The sequence below is a fragment of the Pieris napi genome, chromosome 10, assembly GCF_905475465.1.
Source record: "Pieris napi chromosome 10, ilPieNapi1.2, whole genome shotgun sequence".
Classification (NCBI taxonomy): Eukaryota; Metazoa; Arthropoda; class Insecta; order Lepidoptera; family Pieridae; genus Pieris; species Pieris napi.
In genome coordinates, this window is record NC_062243.1 from 5373356 (window position 1) to 5395068 (window position 21713).

The following is a 21713-nucleotide window of genomic DNA, read 5'->3' on the forward strand; positions in this document are numbered from 1 at the left end:
AAGATTCGCGAAATGGTATTGTTGAGCATGTAAACAGTAAAATCTCTAATGTATGTTATACTGGTTGAATACAGCTGATAATCTTTTGTTTCAGATCGACTCTCATGGGATATCCGTATTAATAGTCACTTCGTAATTCTTTTGCTGACGTTCATAATTTTACAATAAGTTACATTAATAAATTATATTTTGATATGATCTGAAAATCGACTAGATTGTATCGTATCCACACGATTCGATCATCAAAAAGATCGGATTGTAATACATATCAATAAGTGAATTTGACATGGGAGTTTGACATTTGATTTATGACTTACCAGTGTCAGACGAATGTCAAAAAGCAGAAAACAATTTTCAATGTCCAATCTTCTATTTCGGTCTATATTATTTCTTAGAAAATAATAGATTTTTGCGATATTCTATTTTTAATTCATAAATTTTCGCTAAAGTTTGGTGTTTATGTGCAAATACGAATTAGACCTACGCTGTATTAATTACTAATTAGTATAACGAAGTTACCCAAACTTAAATTTTGTTAAATATTGTAAATGAAATGTTTTTTATCAAGATATAATTATTTATTTCAGTGTAAGTATGTAAGTTTTCAATATAAATCATGGTATTATTATTATAGGGGTCTAAATCTGATTGTTTTCTTTCTAGGCTATATTTTGCAGAAATAAATTTTCATAATGTTTGCAAGTCTAAAAAGCAAAATTAAAGAAGAGACTGGAAGTGACATTAGCAAGTTGACAAGTAGTTGGAGAAGTGGAGCTTTCTTGGGAAGATTGTCTTTACGTGATGATTCGGTATATTATTAAAGTAGTTGTAGAAAGTTTTGTAAAGGCCAGAGAGATCTTATTATAACTGTATATTCTCAAATTGCAGTCCACAACAAGCCCTTCAAGTTCTGGTGGACAAGGTGATACAACATCAGATGTAAGTAAGGATCTCTAGAAAGAAAAAAAGGATGCATGTACTTATGTACGCACGTAAGAAGTTATACTTCTTTGGCATTATTAAAAATAGTTTGGCTTTGTTCCACCTCCAGTTTTTGATGTTTCACAGCGATAAGATGACAACTCTTTTTTTGTATTCAATTTAGTGCACTTACACTGATTCATCAATTGTTTTTTGTCTCTTGTCCTTATATTTGCTAGATTAAATCAGAAAAATTACATGTTTTGATTAAACAATATGGTAATTTTTTTAATCAAAACATTACTCGATAATAATAATACATACGGATAGTTAACCTCAATTGTATTGAAGCACTTAGGAAGGTTTATGAGCACAGTTTTTTCACAAATATTAATTTGTATTGGTTTAAATATTCAATTTAAATCACTTCTGATTATAATTCAAAAAGCATTGCTAAATTTCTTTGAAAAAATAATTAAAACTCCTTTATTTGTTTAAAAGGTAAATAACAAATGTCATTATGGTCATTCAAAATTCTTGGCATACGAACTTCATGCATATTCTATTTCTTTTTACTTGTAGATTGTCTTATTCCTATCTCGCTGGCGCAAGCTATAAATCACACTCCTAATTTTGTGGCACAGGTGTGCGCGCATTGTAAAATTTCACTCTCATAAATTTTTCATAACGTGCCTAAAGAAGTATATCTTCAAAAATTGTAGTAGAAATTATATTGTATATGATATCAACTTTGTCGTTACAGTCAATATCACCTCAACTACAAACATACCTAAATGACAGAACTGGAGGTCAAGTAGACCAAGTAGCTCTTCATCAGCAGTATACCACACAACTTGAAGAGAAATTAAGAGATAGGGATCTTTTCTGGGAGCAAAAAATTGAGGAATTGAAGCTGTCTCTTGCATCAGTACAAGGTATGAACATTCAGTAAATTGTATTAAACCATCACATTATGCATCATTTGGTTAAATGTTTTAGTGATTATCAACCTAAATCATAAAAATAAAAAATATTAGCACGCACAGAAGTTTGATCACTTACTTGTCTATACAGATATATAAAAAATCAGAGAGACAGATCCATTGTTATGTCAAGTACCATATAGAGCTTAGATTGTATCAAAACTAAAGTATTATACATACTTGTCTCAATAAATAATAAAATATTTATTTAGGTGAAGAAGCATCGGCAGCTCAAACGGTGGCTCGAACAGCACAGGCAGAGGCAGCTAAGGCTATGCTTGAAAGAGACCAATCGCAGAGACATCTTAATGACCTTAAAGCAAGATTAGCAGCTGCAGAAAATGCACAGGATCGCCTTGATACACTTAATGTAAGATAATTGCTACTCTATATTTGTTCAAACCTTATTTAATCATAAGTAAGTAAGCGAGTAGTGTGTTTTCAAAAAATTCTGTGTATAAGACTTTAGTGAAATACATTTGGTTTATGACATTGTTAAAGCAATTTATTAGGGACCTATGGATAAGTAACTAACAAAATATATAAATTATATTAAGTATGTAGTTGCAATTTTTTTTTAAATGTGAATGTTGACTAACTTTTATATTGACAGTCCAGTGCTCGTCATTAACATCCTCTTAGCTCTAAATAGAATGTTTGACATCCTTATCACTTGTTAGATGCAAAAAATTTAATGTTTTAATCTAACTCTTGTTCTTTACATGTAAAGCAGCACAACTAGAAATTATAAGTTACTAGCTGACCGGGCAAACGTCGTTTTGCCATGTATATCATTTATAATAAAAAAAATAGGGTATGATATAGGGGTAAAAGTTAGGGCTTGTATGTATTTTTTATTGCTGTATCATAAAAAAATAAAAACAGGAAAAATACCTAAAATAAAAAAAGAAAATTAGGGGTAGACTACCCTTAACATTTAGGGGGATGAAAAATAGATCAACATCTATTTTTATATGCACACAAAATTTCATGAGAATCGGTCGAGCCGTTTCGGAGGAGTTTAACTACAAACACCGCGACACGAGAATTTTATATATTAGATATTGTTCCTTTAAAATAATATAAATAAAACTGTGTCATTAGTGTTTAATTAAATTACTCAGTAGTCAATATACAATTTGCATTATGATATCTTTTTTCTTAATATTAATGACATCAATATTTTGTGCTAATGATATGTAAGGTACCTATTATTATATATTGGGTATACTTTTTATAAATATAGTTTCTGATATGAAATATTAATCAGGAAGAGTTAGAGGAATCTCGGCGAGCTTGGACACGTGAACGCGCAGAACTCACAGCGGCTTTGGGCGCTGCAGACGCCCGAACGAGAGACCTCGCTGATGAATTACAAGTCTTGAGAGCCGCCTTACCCACAACGCATCCCGAACACCATGTTCATGATGATGGTAATAATTAAGCGATTCGAAAAGAATCAAATTAATTAGGTGAAGAAATTTGGCTCTTTAAAGGTTCTATACCAAACGTTAATATGTAATATTTTATATTCGTTTTTTATTGTGATGAAAAGGGTCGTAATTATCACTCGCCGTTAAACCACTTTTATCTGGAGCACCGCACTTAATTAAACCATACATTCACTAACAAATAAAATGTATGTATAGACACAGATGTTCTGTGTTCAAACTCGTATTGAAATTGAAAAATGTGCCCGGCCAAAAAGGTTTGCCATCTCTGACATGTCAAAAAATGATAGCTGTCAGAATTCTACGGAATAAAAAATCAGTGTATAGTACTAAAATTTGACCAAATGTCCGATTGTGTGACTGTGACCTTTCTTTGAACAGATAAAGAAATGCAATTAACGGGTTGTGGTGACTATGACCGTTTGTGTCGTGAGAAGGCGGTCTTAACCCGTCAGCTGCAGGAAGCCAAAATGGTCCTTGCTGATGTTAAAACCTCTTGGAGTGCACAGATTGCGTCGCTTGAGACTCAGGTACCATTAATTGATATAATTAAACTTAGTTTAGATTAGTAGTGATTAGATAGGATCCGTTGCGGGTAGGCGCAAGTTGAATATCGAGTCCTCGCAAAATAACCAATTAAAAATAGAAATAAGTGAGAATACACAATAAAAAGTAAATATTGAAGTGAACCAGGAGAAGATATACTATAGGCAAACGTATCTGCCTCATTATCAGTGTAAAAAAATAGAAAAATTTCACGTTTTAATTTGTGTTATCTTGACTTCGATTTCGGTGACTTTTCGTTTTGACTAAAACAATTAAAAGTGCGTGTACAAATCAAGTGATTGCATCAAGTGCAAGTGACTTATAATAAGGATCAGTCAATTTTTGGTGATATTACTACAAAAAGAAGAAAAAACCATGACTTTGTATCTGTGATGTTAAATGTGTCTACTGTGTACGTCACTCTTTGTAAACGTCACTCAAGAAAGAAACTGTTCAAGTAATTCGTCCATCTCGTCATACAGTACCTCGGCGTCGCAGATAAGCTGTGTTCCGGAATCGAACATTTCTATCGGCCTAAGTTCAAACCTATATACGGGATATTGAAAGATCAATTATTTTTAATTTTTGTTTTATAAATTTATATAGATATCTAATTTATTTCTATACATACATATATATAGAAAACTAACAAAAAAATAATAATAATAATAATAAAAACATTAAAAAAAAAAAAATATATATATAATAATAATATTAAAAAAAAAAATGTCTGCAATCTGGGAGTAATAGAATGAGTGCCTCAAAGAAAAAGTTAACTCAGCAGGTACTTCATCCAAGCCTGCTCAACACAAGACCTAGATCGTCTTCAGTAGGAAGTTTAAAGGATACAGACTCGAAGAATTTATCTTCGATATCCACCGTTTATGACTGTGACCCAACAATAAATGATGATACCAACAAAGTTTCTCCCCCCCCTCCTTCCTGGCAAAGAGTCCCAACAGACCGCTATCCCAAAAGAAAAAGACTATCAAACAGTCCACCGCGTAGTCAAATACCGCCTAACCAAAAATCACAAGTAACAATTAGTACTTCAAACAGATATAATCTATTACCTGTAGATCTAACCGAGAAGGAAAGAGACGACTCGTCCACTAACGCCAAAAAAATTTACAAACCACCGCCTATAATCTTATATGGGATAGAAGATATATCTAAATTAACAGAACTTATAAACAAGACGATACCCCACGAAAGCTACTCATATAAAGTTATTAATAGAGATCAGCTAAGAGTTATGGCGCAGTCAACTGAAACATATAAAAACTTGATAGAACTTATCCGCAGCAATGGCCTTATTGGTCACACATTCACACAGAAGCAGAACAAATGCTACAGGATTGTTATAAAAAACCTGCATTATACCACCCCTCCATCAGCTATAATAGAAGAAATTGAAAAAACAGGAAACATGGTACGCGGTGAAATAGTTTACGCCATATCTAGAAAAAATAAGAAGCCCTTAAATATGTTCTTTGTAAACGTAGAACCCAGTATCAATAACCCTGAAATAAAAAATATACAATATATTTACCACACTAGAGTTACAATAGAAGATCCAAGAAAGTCTACCGAAATAGCCCAATGTACCAGATGCCAACAATATGGTCACACTAAGAATAATTGTATGCGTCCCTATAGGTGCGTTAAATGTGCACAAGGGCATAAAACTACAGATTGCCCAAAAAAGGATAAAAACACACCAGCTACTTGTACTCTTTGCTTTGGTGAACATCCAGCTAATTATAAAGGCTGCCAAGTGTATAAGGAGATCCGTGCTCGAAAAATGGCTAACTCAGGAAAAGGAAAAGTCCCTGTAGATAAGAAGCCTACCAATACATTTGAAGCCCAAATAGGTGACTTCCCTCCATTAAAACCCTCCAGGTATAATAGACTACAATCCTCAAATAACCAGGATAATAACAATTCGTACATACCGGAAAATGGGCCTAGCCCAGCAAACACTCGTAGCTGGAATCGAAATATAGAGAATAGACAAACTCAGCCAACGAGCTCTTTAGAGCAAATCATAATAAAACAGTCAGAAAAGATTGACATCCTCATCCAACAAATAGGGACTCTTATGAGTCTACTAACGACAGTAATAGCTCAACAGCAAAAATGAAATTCCTACGTATCGCGACATGGAACATAAATGGCTTACTCCCAAATAAGCAAGAAGTCGAGGTTTTTATAAATCACAATAAGATAGATATTTTACTGGTCACTGAAACGCATATGATTGACCAAAGAATAATAAAAATGAAAGGATACAATGTATACTATGCTAATCATCCAGATGGTACATCTCATGCTGGGGCAGCTGTTATAATTAAGGAAAACATTAGACATCATATCCTGCCACCATTCAAACATGCGCACATACAAGCCGCTATAATAGCTGTAGATGACTGGCAGGGATCACTCAATGTGGCTGCAGTGTACTGTCCACCTAGACACCGGATAGATGAGCATATGTATAATGACTTTTTCCATACGCTCGGCTGCAAATACATTGTAGGAGGAGACTGGAACTCTAAACACACGTTCTGGGGCTCACGACTAACAACAACAAAAGGCCGGGAGCTGAAAAAGTCTATTGATAGTAATAACCTTAGTGTAATATCAACAGGTGAACCAACCCATTGGCCAACAGACCGAAAAAAAATGCCAGATCTTATCGACTTCTTCATCACTAAAGGGATATCTGGGCTCTACACTAAAGTCCAATCGTGTCTAGATGGCTCCTCAGACCACACACCAGTTATCTGCACACTAAGCACAACAGTTATTTACAAAGAACCACGGGAGACTTTATACAACCGTAAAACTGACTGGGAAGCCTTTCGAGAATACATTGAAGATAATGCTAACCTACGCATACCCCTTAAAAGTGAAAATGACATAGACGACACAGCTTGGCAAGTTACTAATCTTATACAAAAAGCAGCATGGCTATCGACCCCATATACAGAACCTAAAACACAAAGTCAGGACATACCGTTGGAAATAAAATATCTTATTGCTGCGAAGAGAAGACTAAGACGACAATGGCATACCAGCAGGAATCGGCAAGATAAAAAAGCGTTGAATAAAGCCCAAAAAGATTTAAAAGAACTACTCAAAGAAAATGAAAATCGTACATTGCAAGATAAACTACAGACATTGTCGCCATATAAAGCTGACGATTATTCACTCTGGAAGATGACGAAATCATTAAAAAGGCCAAAAGAACACATGCCCCCTTTAAGACAAGCTAATCGCGAATGGGCACAAAAACCACAGGATAAAGCGGAGCTGTTTGCCAACTTTCTAACGGATGTATTTACACCTAACGAACCGGACATAATGCAAACCGAAGACGAATTTGATGAAATCATAAATAGTGATCAGCAAATGTCTTTACCACTAAAACTTGTTAAACCGTCAGAATTAAAAAAAACTATTAATAATTTAAAACAAAAAAAAGCACCCGGTTTCGATCTTATTACCGCAGAAGTACTTAAAGAACTACCGAAAAAAGGTATCGTTCTGTTAACAATCCTCTTTAACGCAATATTAAGACTACAATATTTCCCAAAACTATGGAAGGTGTCCATTATAAACATGGTTCCAAAACCTGGAAAACCGCCAACAGAAGTTTCATCATACAGGCCTATTAGTCTTCTCCCCTTGCTATCAAAAGTATTTGAGAAACTAGTCATTATTCGCCTTCAACCAGTACTCAAAGAACAAGAAGTAATACCTGACCACCAATTTGGGTTTCGTGCACAACATGGAACAATGGAACAAATACATCGTGTTACTCATACAATACGGCAAGCCCTAGAAAGAAAAGAGTATTGTTCAGCAGTATTTCTCGATATACAGCAGGCTTTTGATCGCGTATGGCATAAGGGCCTCCTGTGTAAGCTAAAGTTGAACCTACCAAATACTGCCTACCTTCTCCTAAAGTCTTATTTGCAAAACCGTATGTTCCGGGTCAAATGTGAGGATTATCTATCATCAATCTGCCAAATAGAAGCAGGAGTGCCTCAGGGCTCAGTGCTGGGTCCATTCCTTTATACAATCTTTACAGCCGACATACCAGTTACGGACGATGTTGTCATTGCAACCTATGCAGACGACACTGCAATCCTTTCCTGCAATAAAAATCCTAACGAAGCATCCGCAAAACTACAAAAATGCCTGGACAAAATAGGATTATGGTTAAAGAAGTGGAGGATACGGGCAAGCCCAGCGAAATCAGTTCATGTTACGTTCACACTAAGAAGAGAAGAGTGCTCACCGGTGACTCTGGAGGGAGCTGTTTTGCCAAAACGGACTACAGCGAAATATTTGGGCATGCACCTGGACAGACGCCTGACTTGGCAAGACCATATAAAAGCCAAGAAGGAGCATGCTATTGGTAGGCTTCGTAGCATGAACTGGCTATTAGGCAGAAATGCGGCACTCAGTTTGGACAATAAACTCCTCATCTATAAGACTGTAATTAAACCAATATGGTTCTATGGGATACAGCTCTGGGGGTCAGCAAGCCGCTCTAATATCGAAATCCTGCAGCGGCTACAAAGCAAAACACTGCGAAATATGAGCGGTGCGCTGTGGTTAACACGAAATACTGAAGTCCATAAATATTTGGGAATTGCCACTGTCGAGGAAGACATTAAAAGATCAACCGTGCGATACAAAATGAGACTTCAGCAACACGTGAACCCCCTAGCTTCGGGCCTCTTGGAAATAACGGATAGTGTCTATCGGCTAAAAAGGGCGAAACTTGCCGCAATCTGACAGTTTAAAAATTACGGAGGGAGTAAAAATTATTGGATTTGCGTTCCCTAATTGCCAACCTTTCCCCTAAAAATCTGATAAAAGCCAAGAGGCTGATTGCAGATAGATGAAGAGTTTACAAAAAAAAAAAAAAAAAAAAAAAAGTTTATGCGTACCACGAAGAAATTTTCAGAATTGTGGATTTAATCGGAAATATTGAAAACCCAAACAATTATTATTTTGCTAAAATACATACTTAACTTCTGTGACTTGTTGGTGATGCACTAAACGCGTAGGGGTTTGACTTTCGGTAAAACAATAATTCCATTACACGATAATTTTCACCTATATGTTATATACACACATGATTTGAGTTTATTTTATGCAGTTTATATATGTTTAGGTGGCGCGTCTGTCTCGCCAAGCAGGAGAAGAAGGCGCAGAAAGAAGAAGAGTAGAGAACGAGAAAAGAGATATTCAGGAAAATCTTCTAGAATTATCTGCTGAGCTTGAAAAAGCAAGACAGAACTTGGCCAATAGTGAAGCTAAGGTAAGCTTTTGTATTTACTGTACTTATTTTTATTTATTTATTAAATGTCTTACATGATCTTCAAGCAAATTGTCAAGTAGATTGACAGATTTGTCAAGATTTTAAACGACTTCAAGTTATGTTTTGATTACAGAACATATTACATATACAAATGGTAAATTTTAATTAAAAATTCATAATTTTAATAACCCGCCAAAACACTTCTATTTCCAAGATGGCGTCGCATCAGTTTCCATGACGTAACACACTTGTAAACAAACGTCAAGTTTTTTGCATTAATTATTATCAGTGTTTAGGAACTATACTTCTGGACATATCTATTGGCCCACCTTGCATTTTCAGTTTCTTTTGGTCCTACCTAAAAATTTATATTAGGTCGAGTAAAAAGTTTTTATGCAGTTTTGAACCTGATACATTTTACCATCTTTTTCGATCGTATTGTTTTAAATTTGAATTTAGAATACCACACCACATGGAGATACGCCTAACAAGTCGGGTATGCGCCTTGATGAAGTCAGTTGATTTTGGAATAAAAAACGTGTTTTATCAAATAAAGGTTTAATTTAATAACGCATGTTGCCTCCATCGGCATCTACGACAGCTCTCATACGATTAGGCATAGAGTTTATCAACCGCTCTATGAAATGTTGAGGGATCATCTCCCATTCCTCTTCTATGGCAGTTTTCAATTCCTGCATCGTCTGGGCAACTGGCTGACGAGCCCTAACACGTCTTTTTAGCTCGTCCCACATGTGCTCAATGGGGTTCATATCTGGGCTTCTGGCTGGCCAGTCCATAACTGCGATGTTCACATCCCGAAGATATTCTCTGACGATGCCGGCCGTATGGGCTCTTGCATTATCATGCATAAAAAGGAAATTTGGGCCCACATAGTCCGCGTATGGCATCACGTGAGGTTCTAAGTACTCAAGAATGTACCTTTCAGCATTTAATGTTGGCAGCCGTGGTCCCGTAACAAGCTCAAGTTGAGTTTTGCCGCTCGCGGATATACCGCCCCAGACAGTCCATGAGCCACCGCCATAAGCAACCCTCTCTTCAAAGCAGCATTGTGCAAAACGCTCTCCCTTACGTCGGTAGACCTTCTTCCTTCCATCATTGCCATGTAACGCAATTTTAGGCTCATCAGAAAAGAGTACAACGTTCCAATGCTGCTGAGTCCAATTAAGTGTGAGCGCGCGAAATGAAGGCGCGCTATTCGGTGGGCTCGCGTTAGTTTTGGGCCATTAGCTGGCTTGTGTGGTACCATATCGCGTTCTTTTAATCTTCTCCGAACAGTTCGAGCGCTCACATTTACTTCATGGAAGTCGCGAAGTTGGTTTTGTATCTCAATGGAAGTAAGGTGACGATTTCTCAAGCTGCTTGTCACGATGAATCGATCCTGCCTTTCAGTTGTGACCCGAAATCGTGGCCTTCCTTGGCGACGAACAAAGCCGCCAGTCTCTAGGTATCTCCGATAAACGTTTCGGACCGCAGATCGACTTAAATTAAGTTGATCACTCACATTTCTTTGGCTGTGTCCGGCCCGGATAAGTGCCACAGCTTGGGCGGCGACTTCAGGCGAAGTATCCATAGATTATTGATAGAACCTCATCTTAATGTTAAGAATAAGTAATGTTTGTTGCAAAACCAAAGAGAAAAATCACACTTTCAAGAATTAAATCCAACTAAACCAATAAAATCAAGTTTTCTTAGTATTCGATTGTTTGATATCAATGAGCAGGCTCCAAATTGTCTTTTGTTTCTTTAAATTCTGTGTTCGAAATTAAAAAAAAATATATTGAATGCAATTATGAATGTGCCAGGTTCAAAACTGCATAAAAACTTTTCACTCGACCTAATATAAATGTTTAGGTAGGACCAAAAGAAACTGAAAATGCAAGGTGGGCCAATAGATGTGTCCAGAAGTGTTTTTTTTTTTTTTTTAGTATTCTATATTATGATAGAATCAAATCAGTTTATAATTCAAAATTGAAAAATCAATACTAGAAGATCGTTCATGCATTTATGATTTAATATGTAGTCAAGCTTCTAGTTTATTATAATTTACTAAAATAGACTTAATGGCATGCGTGAATAAATTTTTGTCCATTAAAATTAGCAACTTTAATCTTAACTGTTTCGTATATCAAGGTTGTTAATTTCTAATTTGACCTTTGCTAATACTCAATAAACATTGACACTTTTTGTCACCCAAACAATGCTTTACAACGTACGATTATTTGCGATCTGTGATTAACGAGCGTATCAATCAGGAAAATTTACTTGAACAAATGAATTCCTTATTAGTTATTACGAACTCTTTAATGAAATATTAGATACAACACAAATTCATAGACTCTCCAAGAATTTTACACATAAAGAGTGCATAAATGAAAATTTCATATTTAATACGCAAATTTAGGTTAAAGATACAAAAACACAAAATAGTGACTTTTTGTACAAAAATTGTGTTTCCTACACATTTTTGTATCTTGTATTCCTTAAATGTTCTGTATAGATTAATGTAGGCCGCAAATATATGCATATTTTCACGAAATACATATAAAGTTATTACACGATCCCTGAAATAACTCCGCTAGACATATCTTGGCGTAATCAGGTGGTGCGTTTGAACGGCGAGGTGCATTCATTGGCCATGGAAGTGAAGACACTGCGCAATGCAGCAAGCGGGGCTACCGTGAGTCAAAGCCTCTACAGCATTTAACGTCGTACGACCTATACGATGATCGTATAGTGTAAAATAAGTGCTAATTCTGATGGACTCAAATTGGTATTGTCCATTAAATACGTGCTTTAATCTGTTACATTAAATATGTTTTTATACATTTGTGACGGTTCTTGTATTTTAGAAGCGATGATTCAAAAGTGAAAATCATTTACTCATATAGGTAACACAATGTACACTTATGAACGTCAAAAAAATGGAAATGTGTTATGTATGTATGTGTGTGTGCTTATATTATCTATATATATCACATAAAAATTATTTTCCTTATGTAGTCGAAGTTCTAAGAGAATATGAACTTGAATATAAATTATTATTCATTGGTAAACGTTCCTTTACATCAGAATTAGCACCTGATTTCAATATAGATGACATATTATTAATTTATTAGTCGTACTTAATTAATCGTATTAGTCGTACCATAATACGATATCACGTATACGTTCCAATCATATTTTAGTAAAACCTTTTTTTATACAATGTTTATATTTTTTTATTGTTTACTGTTATTTATTTATTAAATTTTGTTATTATTATTGTAGTTTATTAGATAATTATTTAGTAGATCTAGTCTCGAGTACTGCCACTCGTGGTACTATGTATCCGACTCATTTAAGTTCTTTAAAATATTTAAAATTTATAATTTTTTGTTAATTTAGTTATAACCTTGCACTTGGCCCTTATTAGCAAGGTATTGCTTGTTAGGGTAAGTTTACCTGTTGTATAATTTAAAGATGTATAAAAAGAAATTACAACAACTAAAATCATAGAGAAAAGACCTCATAGATATTTTTCTATGCCTTTTATTTCTTTCTTAAATATTTTCTTATATAAATATAAATTAATCGCAAAACTACTAAGTGCAATACTCGAAGACGCCTGGACACATTCGATTATTTTTTTTATTTATTCCTTAAAGTATTAGGAAAACCTAAAAACCAGTTAAAAATTATGATTTTAATATTTGTTTAATATGTTAAATGGAAAGGATTTTTAATTGGGCTACTAGTATGTTATTATTTTTTATGATTATGAATTCTATGACGTTGAAATTCTACCACGAGTGTATTTTTGATTTTATTTGGTACTTATGTGCAATAGTTTGTAATTTTGTATTCCTATGATTTTGTGTTATTATATAAATTGTAGCACTGCACTAGGGCACTGATGGCACTGTATTAACTCTTGCCTTTGAGCTATAAGGTCATTCAATTTTAGCGCCTATACTACGAATTTAAATTCAACATTTGACATAGAATTGTTAATGTCTTCAATTGCGTACACAATGGGTTATTTGACATTTTAAACCATTTTAGATTATTCATTTGTGACTTTCCTATGCAATCGTTTTTAATCCTGTTGAGTGTTAGATTCAAACATACAAACTAACATTCATAATTTTAAGAACCCGCCAAAACGTAGGCAAGATGGCGTCGCACCAGTCACTGACGTACCATGACAATAAATATGTAAACTTCAAGGTTTTCAAAGTGTTAATTGTCATTCCTAAATTTCACAAATCACATTCCGATCAGTCTCCGACCAAATTAAACTTCTAGGATTAGACAGGTGAAGACATTGTTTACAGTGCTACGTCATCGTGGATTTGACTAATTTGTGATCGTTTTGTGTCACGTGACTTACGCATGAAAGTCAATATTTTTATACTTATGGATATTTTAAAATTACACAGAAATTTTATACAGTTGACAAGAACAGTTTTCTTATTTTTTATTTGTCATATAGCCCATTGCCTGTGCCAATATATAGAAATCTAAGATAACCTGCCTTATAGCTTGTATGTATATACAACTCATATATTCACTGTTATGGCCTAAACTTTTATTTTTAAAAATGTCTAGTTTACATACGGTAGCACGCTTAATGGATGAAGATAATTTAACGGTTATCAGATAGCTTCAGAGATAATTTAAAGTACACATGCATCACGTGAAAACACTTATTATTGTGAACAGAACTATTTTTTGTGAGTTTGTGCTTATAGTTAATAAATTTTGGTTTGTAGATGTTTTTTTATTTGTCCTTTGTTCAGAGACGGTTTAATTAAATTATTTATGTATAACGCCAGTTAGTTAATCGGACAATATAAACGTTATTTACGTGAGTAATACAAGACAAAATAATACAAAGGATTAAAATATTTTTAATATCAATGTAAACCTTATTTCTCACATCGGAACAGCTTTATAATTTAAATTTCAAAATTGGAACATTGGAACTAGAATTTGTTTTGTCTAAAATATTGTTATAGCTAAACTAAGCCGTTTCCGAACATCCTTCATTCGACTGTTTTTTTTAAATAATAGGTTATATAAATTGTGACGTATTTTAGGATAAAACAATGGAATTAGAGGCTCAAATACAAGAGTTAACAGCTGAAAACAAAGAATTGTCTGAAATGTTGGAAGACAGTAGAGAGATGGTCACGATGTTGAGAGAGGAACTTGAGGAGTCACGTAAAATTTGTGATGAGCATAAAGAAGAGGTGAATCACCTCAATTCGGTGATGACAGATATGCAACATGACTATATTGATATACAACGGAAGTTTGATAAGTGAGTATGGATGACCTGGTTCCTAACTTAGAAATTAAGATAGGACTATTGTGCTTGTGCGCTTAGGCCCGTATTCTAGAACGTCACTCAAACGTAAATATGGAAAATGGGCCTTTGAGTCTGACTCGCTCATACGGTGAAGGAAAACATCGTGAGGAAACCGCCTCGCCTTAGACTGATAAGGCCGATCACGTACTTGCCTTTTAGAAAAAAAATATGAGAAAATACAGATCTGAGACTAAAGGTTGTTTTTAGTGTATTTAAAGCTGTGTAATGTTGTGATGTCAACGTGGAATTAATTCGATTAAAATTCAAATATGTTTAATCGATTTATAGTTTTAATAAGTTTTTAAGAGTAATTATGACAGAAATATTAAGTAAATATAATTTATTTGCAAAGTGAAATAGAAGACTCTATAAAGATTTTAATTAAGCGTAAAATAACAAATCACTAACAAAGGTATAAAAACCCATCTAACGTATGTTTAAACGTTTTAAGGGAAAGGCGAGAGAAAGATGAAGCACTATTGCGAAATGCTCATATATCGCAAGACGTTGAGAAGAGCCTGTGCAATGTCCGATTTCTGGAGTCAGAGACAACAGAGTTGAAATCAAAAATTACAGAGCTGGAGGGAATTATATCGCAACATAAAGAGGTTTGTTTTGGAATTCGTAGTCTAAATCTACACTGATTTTATAAAGAGTAAAGATTTTTGTTGTCTAAAAACTACTGGAACTATTAGACAAATTATTTCCCCATTAGAATGCTACATAATCGCTTATAGAATATTTAATAAAAAATAAAGATCTGCATGTAAATTGCGATACTATAAATGTAAGAAATACAAATAAAAATCCCTAAATCGCGTACGCGGGGAAACTATTGACAATAGAGCAGTGTTTCCTAACGTGGGGCCCACGCATCACAGGTAGGTAATTGGAAAATGGACTCGATGTTTATCACTCAAGTGCCATCTAGCGGCTCTATGTAAACGTAAAATTCCAACTCTGATCGCGCGTTATTTTTGAATGTATTAAATAAATATAAAAATTAGTATTATTACTTTCACAAAAGCAAACTTTAGGACAAAGAACGAAATTTTGCGTAGAGTCGTCCGTTCTACTGCTTTAAATGGATGATATAAAAATTCTGATTTAAATGATCTATATTATATATATATAAAAATGAAACCCGTTTTCCGTTGTCACGACCTAACATGAAAACGGCTTGACCGATTTGTCTGATTTTTTTATAATATTCCTTGAAGAACGAGGATGGTTCTTACGGAGAGAAAAATAAAAAAAATTGAGTGAAAAAGTCTAAAAACAACACTTTTCTATATTCCCATACAAAAGATTCGTAATAATACTTAAAAGTCAATTTGAACTTTAATACCATATCATAAAGTTCAAGTGTTAGTGGAGGGGTTCCGGGAAGGTAAATTTTTATTTTTTGACATAATGTATTTGTTGTCTTATCAACTTTCTTTTTTTATCTTACTAGCTAGACCGGTGTCCCGAATAGCAGAATAAACATTAAAAAAAAATAAAGAATCGACTGTTAGGCGGTACGATGTTCGCCAGGCCAGCTAGTATAAAATAATACTGTTTTCAGAATCAAGCATCGTGTATGCTAATAAAGGAAAATGAAGAGGCGAGAAATAAGGAAAATGAGGAACTCAGACAGCGAATAAAAATATTCACTGAAAATGAGGTCACGTTAAAGAAAACTATTCAAGACTTAGAAGCTGAAATCTGTGATAGAAATAAGGTACTGAATAATATAAAATTTGGAATTATTATTTTTGTTTTGAATTATTAAATTTTAACAGTGAAGGAAAACATCGTGAGGAAACCTTAGACCCAAAATCGACGGTGTGTCTCGTGTGGTTGATCACCTATTATATTGACAAATCATCATGAAACAGATACAGAAATCCTAGGCTAGGCCTAAAAAGGTTTTAGCGCCACTGATTTTTTTTTATTATTTAAAGAGTAATTGTTTTGTATAAGCATCTCTCTAAGCTCTCATTCCTGAGGTCCTAGGTTCGAAACCCTTTCTATGTGCACATTTAAAACCCGCTTGTACGGTGAAGGAAAAGAGACAACCAAAATGTGTCAGGCACAGATGGGTTGCCACCTGCTTGTTTTTCGAAAAATGTCCACGAAACATTTTTATATATGCGAAATATATATTTTTATTTTTTACGTTATCAGTTGTGTGTAACTTACATATATATTGTTTTTACGACATTAAATTATTTACGTATCAAGGAATATTTATAGTTATTGTATATATTATCATTAAATTCTAGTGCATTTTTAATTACGCGTAAGTATCTAAGTTCATAAACGTCACGAGAATAGTAATAATGAAATAGTAATGCTAAAAATCTTGGCTGCTGTGTCCAGACTTTTTTTTCTTACACATCAACAAGTTCTTGCTATAAAAATGTAAATAATTAAATTCTACTAAATAGATTGATTGATCAGTGATTAGTTTTTTTTAATACCAAAATAAAAGAAGATTGTATGTGTTTTTCAGAAAATAAAAACCTTAGATAATAGAATATCGGATATGAAGAAAACCCTTCAGCGTGAATTGCAAAGCAGCAAGTCGGATCTCACCACGGCCGAAGAACAGGATATAAGTAGACGGTGAGTACAAAAAACAGCTGCCCATTTAAGTATTAACCAATTCGATTTAGGGTCAAGAAACTAGCGTACCAATTCCGCAAAGGCTGGCAACGCACTCGTGTTTCCCCATTCTATTAAAAAAAACCTTTTTGTCTGGTGTAACTATTACGTATACTAAACACGCGGTGGGCGGAGCTTGGAGTCTCAGCGCGAGTATACAGTTCACGCTAACGAAACTTGTGTAAAGGATGTCTCCTCTGAATGACCTTTAGCTACATTATTTTTGTTTAGTTTTCTTTTTTGTATTTATCTCATCATTTTTAAACTTTTTTTTTTTAACAGAGAGCATCATTTATCGCAAAACAACAAGAGAGTATCTCTTAAATAAATGATGTTTCCTTGCTTCCCTGCTTTATTATAGTATGGGGCTCGCTACTTGCGCATACTGTTATTTGAACCCAGATTGTCCTAAGAATGTTTTTCATATTACAACTTTGAACGTACGTTATCTCGCATGAATTTCTTTAGTTTTAATTTGAAATCAGTTGCGAGCGTACGATTCACTTTATGCGTTCAAACCCTGATTTTTTCTATGTGCAAAATGAATACTTGGTGAAATACATCGTGAGGAAACCGACATTTCTGATTTTCAGATAGGCATGAATAATTGCTAAACAAACTTGTCTAGTTTCTAACCATGCCAATAGACCCAAATAGAAGCCGAGACGGGAATAAACGAAGAACCTAAAAATATAATATGTTCAAAGAAAAATGCAACATACACCAACGACCCATAGGGCAATTGGATTATTTATTAGGCCGTAACATAGGGGTGGACACTATATTACTCAATTAATATTAACCAAAGTTCTCTTTCTGTCAAATTTGGTTTACGCTGTGATCAAGAGAGAAGTATTTTAAAAATAAAATTTTTGAAGTGTAATTTGTGTTTTTCGTCTCTATCTGTCAAATTTGGTTTACACTGTGATGAAAAGAGAGGAAAATTTTTATTTTAATTATAATAAAATTAACAATATTATTTTAAAGTGTAATTTATGTCTTTTTATCGTTTACAGGTATTTAAAACACGTAGTGCTACGATTTTTGACTGCGCGTGAGTTAGAAGCTCGACAGTTGACGCGTGCTCTTTCAGTGCTGTTACGATTATCCGCACACGAAGAGGCTCTGTTGAGGGCGGCCTTACCCGCCCGATCTGGTATTTCCACCTGGTTTCCTGCCCTTAACACGTGAATTGTATAGTTTCTGTTATGTAGGAATTGTGATCGACAGGAATATATATTTTTTTTAATTTTATTTAGGGAGCGTTCAAGTATTTCGTAACGAATTTTTGGGGGGATCCTTTTGTAAAACCTTACGATGCGGGGCGGGGATTGAACTACGCGTTATTGTCAATACTATTTTCGACTTTCCAGTACTTTACAGCACATAATGGTAACTTTTACCTATAAAGAGTCACTGGGTGGTCACGAAACGATTTACTATTGAGTACAGAAAAACGTTACGGCGCGTTACATGGGGGGGGGGGGGTCAATAATCTCCAAAAATTGCGTGACGTAATACTTTGAAAGCGTTCAAGCGTCCCTTATAGTCGGAAACTGAGAAAATGGTTTTAGTACAATGGTCAATGTTTTAATGTAGTTATTGTAAACTTCGTGCACCGAATTCTATTAAAAATAGTGAGTGCTTTCGATTAGTTCCAAATACGGCCATGGAGCGCTGTTTAGACATAGAAATTCCAGACAAAACCTTAACTATACAATTTTTAAGCGATATTTTTCTCTTTAACAGAATCAAACCAGAATGATAACATTTGAAACCATTATTAAACTGGAATTTTGGTTTTATCTATGTGGCGTTATGTCGTGTATATTGTAGAGATTTTATATAATTTTTAGGCATTCCATTTTTAAAATGTCCACATTTGTGTTGACAGACAAATTATACATGTCATGGTATTATTGATATAGCTTTAAAAATAAAAAATACATTATTCATAGACATTATCCACACCTCAGACTTTCTTCTGAGCTTACTGCTGAAAGCGAACTGACACGCAAACAATCCTTATAATTATGACAGCTTTTCAAGTTCGAGTACAAGTGCCGTAACTTTTGGTATATTTTTAATTGCAGTGTCAATGATTCATATTATGTTTATAGATTACCTGATTTTGTTAAGCGTATATTATATTGTTGTACATTAGTTTTCGGAGGAACAAAGATTACAAACATGTGAAACAGATCTCATTTGGATTATGTAAATAAAAAAAATTACATTTGGAATTCCATTTTTGAAAGTTTAAAACAATAACATGTGGCCATAACCTAGATCTGGTTTCGCATTTGTTGATTTAAAAAAAAAACAAGAATTCCAATTCCATTTTCAAAAGTTGATAAAAATTTATGGAATGTTTTGCCACGCTTTTCTGCAATTACGCAAGAGTGATAAAGCATAGCATTTTAGTATTAGAACGAAAAGGGCGATTTTTTTTTAAGAAATTGGTTACTAAAAATATTTTGAATTAAACCAAATCTTTTGATAGTCAGATAGTATTGTTTAGATCGAATATTAGTTTGTAAATTATATTTTTGTAGGTTAATTATACTGAAGATTATTTTTAAGGCATTTATTTACATTTTTAATTATTTATATTTATGAAAATGGCGGCTGGTTTTAAACTTTATTTCCGGAAATTATATCCAGTCCAAGGGACAGCCTGGGTTGCCTGGATTTAAATTAAAAAAAAACGTAATATAATTTTGTGAATATTTTTAAATGTACATAAGATTATTAACACAATGTAGTACACATAAAATAGAAATTATAACCACTGCCCATAGGCTAAATTCTCGGTTGCCCTTAACCTTGAGGTCGTGCGTTCAAATCCCGGCTGTGTCATTTTCCTTTCTATGTACAATTACTCGTACGAAGGTATGATTGAAATGGAAAGTCGAGTCTTAGCTCGAACTTTAACAATAGTGTCACAATCCAGTTTGTCTTTGATATGTGTCAGGCATAAAAGACTGTTTACCTATTTGTCTATAAATAACTTAAAAACAGCAATTGAGGTATTTGGCTAATCATCGAAGTTAACTTAGGAGAACCGAGGCATGTTAAGATATTTAACTTTAACCGACTTAGTTTTAAGTGAATGCAATATCACTGTTATAATATTTGTAAGAAATGCTTAGATCTGTTGGAAATTTTCAGTATGTCTAGTCGTTTATTTCATTGTTTTTTTTTGGAAGTTTTGGTGTTTTTAATTTTATATACATTTATTACGTAGTCAATATCAATAAATGAATATCACTTTGAATGTGTTTTATTTAGCGTGAACCGATTGGAGCGTAAAAGTTATTTTAATCAAAAGATAACTCCTTGTATGCTGAAGACATTTTTTTTAGGACCAAGTATTTTGACAGTACCAAACTTATATATATATATTATAGTCTGTTCTGAATAAGTATCCAAATATATTCAAAACATTTTAACAAGATAGTTGCCTGTACCTACTGAAAGATCCAACACGGCTGTGGGTACCAGCATCTAGCACCATTTCTTTTTAAATACAGAGGTATTAAAAAAAATTGGTACGCCAAGGCAATAAAATTATTCAATCGCCTTCCCAGAGGTAACAGAACAGAGTAATACTTTCAAGGGGAAGTTTTTAAATACTTAGAATATATATATATATATATATGTCGCAGCCAACTAGTTATAATATTCAGCCGTAGCATTTGTAACAATATTTAAGCCATTCGTACGATAGAGTGACTTGAGTGAGTCTAACTTCACATTATTATTGTCACTACACTCTTCCATTGTACTTCTTGTTTTTCATTAAACTTTGGAAAACACCATCAAAGTTGTGGTTTGCCGACGCCATATTGACAGTTTGAAGAGTTTCGTTTTGAGTTTGAAAGTGGAACTAAATTTAAATTAACAGTCAACATGCTAGGCAAGTTATGAAACGTCAACGATCCATGTCATTTGCCTAGCTGTTTCATCAAATGGCTGAATATATCTGGCCGCTTTTGGAACGCGTTGTTTAGTTAAGATGCTAGGCTGTTAATCGAATTCAATAAGATGTAGATCAGAAATGCGTTGTCTCAGTTTATGACTATCAGTTATAATATGGCACTCATTTCTATACGAGTTTACATAACATAGGTAATATATCTATTTGAGAGTATACAGCAAAGGGTTTATTTGAAAATAGATGATGGGCAATTTAATTGCACTACAAATACACAAAGCGGAAAAAAAATAAATTCTGTAACTAATTAATCGGTATCGCATTAAAAACTGAATTGACTGGTCACGCTCTGGTCCGCCCTTGAAACGATTCGTTCGAGAACGTTGTGGGCAGGAGTAGTGTTTTATCTTTATTCAACAATTCAGATGTTGAGAATGTTCTGATCGAAAAGAGTCTGATCTCCCCTATCTCTCACGCATAATTCCGCCTATATCCCACTCCTAGAAAGGTACAAAGT

The 21713-nt window shown here is 34.0% G+C and overlaps 1 protein-coding gene across 4 annotated transcripts; it reads left to right on the plus strand.

The window, feature by feature from the left end:
* Window positions 1-334: 334 nt before the first annotated feature.
* On the plus strand, window positions 335-20536 carry LOC125052971 (golgin subfamily A member 1). Of its 4 annotated transcripts, none has more exons than XM_047654097.1 (14): window positions 335-596; window positions 664-809; window positions 889-939; window positions 1685-1856; window positions 2117-2274; window positions 3175-3337; window positions 3737-3885; window positions 9093-9239; window positions 11860-11937; window positions 14339-14562; window positions 15062-15218; window positions 16178-16333; window positions 17108-17220; window positions 18276-20536. In XM_047654097.1, exons 2-14 carry the CDS (start codon window positions 693-695, stop codon window positions 18448-18450), a joined length of 1860 nt encoding a protein of 619 aa, XP_047510053.1. In that variant the 5' UTR covers window positions 335-596; window positions 664-692; the 3' UTR covers window positions 18451-20536. The 4 variants fall into 4 exon arrangements, with proteins under 4 accessions (XP_047510053.1, XP_047510054.1, XP_047510052.1 ...); XM_047654098.1 differs by having other exon boundaries at window positions 335-592; XM_047654096.1 differs by having other exon boundaries at window positions 335-588.
* Window positions 20537-21713: the final 1177 nt, after the last annotated feature.